Source organism: Oryctolagus cuniculus, chromosome X (assembly GCF_964237555.1).
Source record: "Oryctolagus cuniculus chromosome X, mOryCun1.1, whole genome shotgun sequence".
Taxonomy (NCBI): domain Eukaryota; kingdom Metazoa; phylum Chordata; class Mammalia; order Lagomorpha; family Leporidae; genus Oryctolagus; species Oryctolagus cuniculus.
The window spans coordinates 71869848-71875847 of NC_091453.1; the positions used below are offsets into that span (position 1 = coordinate 71869848).

Here is a 6000-nt window from a genome sequence, read left to right on the forward strand (position 1 = left end):
CTGCGGCCGGCGCACCGCGCTGATCCGATGGCAGGAGCCAGGTGCTTCTCCTGGTCTCCCATGGGGTGCAGGGCCCAAGCACTTGGGCCATCTTCCACTGCACTCCCTGGCCACAGCAGAGAGCTGGCCTGGAAGAGGGGCAACCGGGACAGAATCCGGTGTGCCGGTGCCACAAGGCAGAGGATTAGCCTAGTGAGCCGTGGCGCCGGCCGAGAATTTCTAAAAGAAAAAAATTTATTTTTGTTGTGAAGATGTTCATGAGATTAATTAATTTATATTTTTCCTATTGTTAAAACCACATAATGTCATTTTATTTGGTAAGAAAATATAATTCTTATTTTGATTCCTTTTCCTTTAGATTTACAAAGGACCGAACACTTCATTCTCCTTTTCCAACTTTCTCTCAAATACGCGTTATCGCTTCAAGGTTTGTGCTGGACGCCAATATAAAATCTCTACCGGAATGCAAGAGATCTGGGGCCCATATAGCCCCAGTACTCTTTTTTCAACTCATAAGCCAAATCCAAGGGCTGGCAGAGGTGGTAAAGGAAACAAAGGCAGTGGCTCTAATGAACAAAAAGGTGAAAAGTCCGGGATGGAAATAAATGACAACATATTTGTTCTAATCCTCATGATGGGATTTGCACTTACTGCCATTCTGTGTGCTGTGGTGATCCAGAGCTTCTTGATCAAGTAGTCTATCTTTGTACTTTTCCACCATCTTATTACATCAAATACAGACATTGTTATATACATCTCGGCTGTTTAAAATTCATTTTGTAAAAATCCTTAAAAACACTTACCTAAAAGCAAAAGAACTGCCTTAACATTTAATGCACATCTTTTAAAAAAATTGTGACAACAGATTTTTTTAAGAAATAGGTTAATTTTACTTAATTTCTAAATTTATTTTTATTTATTTGAAAAGTAGACAGAGAAAAACAGAGCTCTGCCATTTACTAGCTCACTCCCTAAATGCCTGCAGCAACTGAGGCTGAGCCAGGCTAAAGTAAGGAGCCCAGAACTGAATCTAGGTCTCCCATGTGGGTGGCAGGTACCCACGTAACAGAGCCGTCACTCTGTCTCCCTTGGTGCACATCAGTAAAAAGGTGGAAATGGGAGAGAAACTGGGACTCTAGTCAAGGCACTTGGGTATAGGATGTGAGCATTCCAAAAGGTATCATAACCCTGTGCCAAATGCCCAACCTTAGGAAACAGATCAACTTTAAATTTCATAATTTTAGCAACAAAACACTTCCATTGATATGTAAAACCAACCTCTCATGGATACTAGTTCTTGCCTTAATTTTCCAAATGAATATTTTGCAAACTTTTTAGAATTTTAAGAAAACAACATTTTGGAATAACAGAAAAATCAATTCTACATGTCAACTTACTTTCATATGAATGAATTAAAAAGTATCTACCAGGCATGGGCTAAGTTATGGTACAGCAAATTGAGCCATTGCTTGGGATGTCTGCATTCCATATTAGAGTGTCTGGGAGATTCTGGGCTCCTCTTCCAATTCCAGCTTCCTGCTATTGCACACCCTGGGAGGCATCAGGTGATGGCCCAAGTAGTTGGTTTCCTGCCACTCATGTGGGAGACCCTGGTTGAATTCCTGGCCCCTTGCTTCTGCCTGGTCTAGCCGTAGCTGTTACATGTATATGGGGACTGAACCAGCAGGTGGAGAACTCTCCATATTTCTCATGTTCTTTCTCTGCCATTCTGCCTTATAAATAAAAATAATCTTTTTTTAAGTATCTACCAATCTTCTATATTAAAATATTTCTCTTTTTTAAAGTTTTATTTACATGTTTGAAAGTCAGAGTTATAGAGAGAGAGAGAGATCGTCCATCTGCTGGTTCACTCCCCAGATGGATGCAACAGCCAGGGCTGGGCCAGACTGAAGCCAGGACCCAGAAGCTTCATCCAGATCTCACATGTGGGTGACAGGGGCTCAAACACATGGGCCGTATTCCACCGCTCTTCCCAGGCCATTAGCAGGGAGCTGGATTGGAAATGCAGCAGCTTGGACTCGAACCAGTGCCCATATGGGATGCCAGTGTCACAGGAAGGTAGCTTTACCTGCTACACCACAACGCTGGCCCATAGTGTTTTCAAAGTAACATATTCAGCTATTGATTTGTACCCTGATAACTACTTTGATAGTAAAGAAATAGTAATTTACAGCACTTTGCTGTAACAGAAATACAGGAAGTGGGAATAGGGAAGTGGGGAACCATTTTATATCATTCTAAATTTTAAAATACATCCTGTATTGGTCCCCTTCCAATTAGAATGATGGAACATTCTACATATAATGACTCACATGTTTTCATGCTTATTAAAATGACTTGCTCTCCCAATAGATGGATTCATATCCATTTCTAGTGACAAATGAAGCACCCATTTTCTATTCCCAAAATCTATTCTCCAGGAACTATTTTGGCAATCTTGCCAAAAACTACTTACTACCTTTATTGAAATGTTTAAATAATATCTTCTACTCCTAAATTTGCTCTTTGTGTTTTAAAACTGAAAATCACAAATTCAAGATGAAAGTATTTGATTCTTAAAGTTTTAAAAAAAAGAAAGTATTTGATTCTTATAGGAGTTGATAACTTTTCACGTATTCCATGACATCATCTTTCATTGGATATTGTACTGTAAGTGGCATGTTATAAAATATATAATATGGTAAAGAAATTCCTGGTAAATTTTGGTGGAGATTGGCTCAGGATTCCTTCCCTATAAGCAGCTGACTGCTATCATGTGACAAGTACCACTTTGTATCTGCCAACACAATAACTAGACTGCATCCATTTAGTCCACTATCCAAATGCAACAGATCCTGATCCACTTGCATCCTACTCAGTGAGTTGCCAGACTGGTTTGATGATCTTGAATCAGATTAGACATTGCAGAAGGAAATATCATTAAATCTGAAAGCATAACAATAGAAACTAAGCACTGAGAGAAAAAATATTTTTTAAAAAACTAAACAAGAAGTAAAATGGCAGAATAGGACCCTCCATCAATCATCCCTCTGAAGAAATATTAATTTGAGAATGTATCCAGGAAAGAAAACCAGCTGAGGGAATACAGTACCTGGTCATAGCATAACAAGAAGAAAAGATACACTGAAGAGGGTAAGGAGGACAGTTTTACATTACCCATATCACCCCTTTCTCAACCACAAGCAGCACAGTATGAGGTAAGACACTGTCTTTTGGGGAGAAATTGGGGGAAGTAAGCACAGAACTTTGGCTTGGAACCCAAAATGGAGTCCACCATGGTATATCCCAGTGCCAGACAGTCTTCTAAGGCCTCTGAATCCAGACTGATATTCACAGACCAAGTCCCTAGATCTTCCCCAACACCAAATGGGAACCCATAGCCACAGTGAGATGAACTCATTTTCCAGTTCATATCACTACCAGATGACTACAGTGGCCTTGGGCCCAAAATAACCCATAATGACAGGCAGATCTCAATGACCAGGGGCTTAGATTCCAGCCAGGCTTGACAGTATCATTGACAACCACAGGATTCCAGCTTGGCACTGCTCTGGTCATGGCAATCTTGAGTTTAGGGCACTCCTTAGCACTGCAATGGCTATATGGTTATGGGCTTAATGACCACAACAGAAATCTGCCAGGATTTTCAGGACAGACTTACTGTTAAGGATGTCCCCAGATAAAACCAAATTCAAAGGCTAGAATAAATACTTACCTTGTTAATGTGTAGACATCAATGCATAACCACAAGGATCAAGAAGCAGGGAGGGGTTGGCATTGTGGTGCAGCAGGTTAAGCCACCACTTACAATGTTGGCATCCCACATCAGAGCCACAGATCCAGTCCCAGATGCTCTGCTTCTTTTAGAAAAACAAGTTTTTTGTTTATGTATTTGAAAGGCATAGTTACAGAGAGGGCAGACTGAGAGATCTTCCATCTGCTGGCTTACTCTCCAAATGGCCACAACAGTCAGGTCTGGGCCAGGCCAAAGCCAAAAGCCTGGAACTCTATGCAGGTCTCCCACATGGGTGGTGGGGGCCCAAGTACTTGGGCCATCTTCCCCTGCTTTCCCAGGCACATTAGCAGGGAGCTGGATCAGAAGTGGAGCAGCTGGGGTTTGAATCAGTGCCCATATGATATTGAAGGCATCACAGGTAGTTGCTTAACCCACTTTGCCAGAATGCCAGCCCAATGTTCTGCTTCTGATCCAGATTCTTACTAATGCTCCTGGGAAAGCAGTAGAAGATGTCCCAAACACTTGAGCTCCTGTCACCCATGCGGGAAACCTGGGTGAAATTCCAGGCTCTTTGCTTTGGCCTGGCCCAGCCCCAGCCTTTGTGGCCATTTAGGAGTGAACCAACAGTGGAAGGCCTTTCTGTTTCTCCCTCTCTCACTTCTCTCTGTCACTTTGCCTTTGAAATAAATAAATAAATCTATTTTAAAAAATAATCAGGGAGGGGGAGAGGCAAGATGGCGGAATAGGAAGGGAGCACACTGATAGTCCGGGGAGAGATAGTTTAATAAAAGTGGAGATACTGCAGGTTCAAGGAAGAGTAGGGGAGGAAACAGCAGAAGAAACTCTTCCAGAACGCGTGATTCACAGCGGACCTGTGTGGAGAGCGTGGGAGCCCACAGTTCGGGACACCAGCGGCAGACTCAACACACCAGCGCTGGAACGCAAGGTGAGCCGAACCTCAATAGCCCGAGACACCAGCAGGCAAGCAGAGAGAGGAGACTAGAGGGAACGACCCCCGGGGGGGAAAAGTTCACCAGGCTAACTGGAAGAGAGAGAGAGAGAGAGAGAAAAAAAAAAGGTGACTGGTACGGACACGGGTTTCTCTCTCTCTGCTCACCTCTCAAGGGCGAGCAAGACAAAGAGCAGGCGCCATCTTGGACATACGTCATAAGCAGAGCGACCTCAGGTCTGCACCGGCCCTGAGCCTAGCAGAAAACCCTGACTCTGGGCGGGGCGAATTAACAGGAGATTAGGACTTAGTAAATTTGTGGTGCTACTGAACTGAGACTGTGAAAAAAGAGACGGTGGGGGAGAGAACTCACGGAATTCACCTGAGTACTCTCCAGAGACGCTACAATTCCGTAACTTTGGCAACCCAGTGGGAGACTGAAGGAGAATTTGAACCCACTCTGAGGGCCAAACAGATTCCCTGTGTGGTCCTTGGGAAAGAGCTTCCGATCTCTGGCTCCTGTGGGTATATCATTTGCCTGCTAACTACCTCCAACTTCGTTCAGCTGTGCGGAATTACTTCCCTTTTGAATCAAAAAAAGAAAGAGAGAGAAAGAGAGATTTACCACTCCTAACCTGGGAGTGTCACCTTTGGGACACCAAACAGAGCTCCCAGGCCACACCCATCTCAAGCCCTAAGGCTCCATCAAAAACAGATAGTCCACTTAATCTAGAGTCATAGTATAACAAGAAAAAGCACCACAGTGAAGAAACCAAATATCTCCAATATGCCAAATAACAAATGCAAAAACCGAGGTAATAAAAACAATGAAGTCACCATGACGCCCTCAAATGAAAAAGACACCCCAATTCAAGATTATGAAGATGATGACATAGAAGAAATGCAAGAAGCAGATCTCAAAAAATTGATAAGAACATTAAGAAGTTCTCAAAAACAAATTCTTGAACTACATAAAGCCTTAATGGACAAGATAGAAAATCTCTCTCGTGAAAATGAAATATTAAGGAGGAATCAAAATGAAACGAAACAATTAGTACAACAGGAAACTGTGATAGTGACTGAAGTGAAGAATTCAATAGATCAAATGAAAAACACAATAGAGAGCCTTACAAACAGAATGGGTGAAGCAGAAGAGAGAATATCGGACTTAGAAGAGAGAGAACAGGAAAGGATACAGTCAGATCAAAGAAAAGAAGAGGAAATTAGAAATCTAAAACATATTGTCAGGAATCTTCAGGATACTATTAAAAAAACCAACATTCGGGTTCTAGGA

General features: G+C 42.4%; 1 protein-coding gene across 4 annotated transcripts in view; it reads left to right on the plus strand.

Moving 5' to 3' along the window:
* The window catches only part of LOC100338274 (fibronectin type III domain containing protein 3C1), a 47177-nt gene extending 46422 nt beyond the window's left edge, over nt 1-755 (plus strand). For all 4 annotated transcript variants that reach the window (XM_051827360.2, XM_070067076.1, XM_017349677.3 and 1 more), the window contains one exon: nt 359-755. In XM_051827360.2, coding sequence (XP_051683320.1) covers nt 359-697 — 339 coding nt within the window. In that variant the 3' untranslated portion in view covers nt 698-755. The remainder of the gene's footprint in view (nt 1-358) is intronic.
* The last annotated feature ends 5245 nt before the right edge of the window (nt 756-6000 follow it).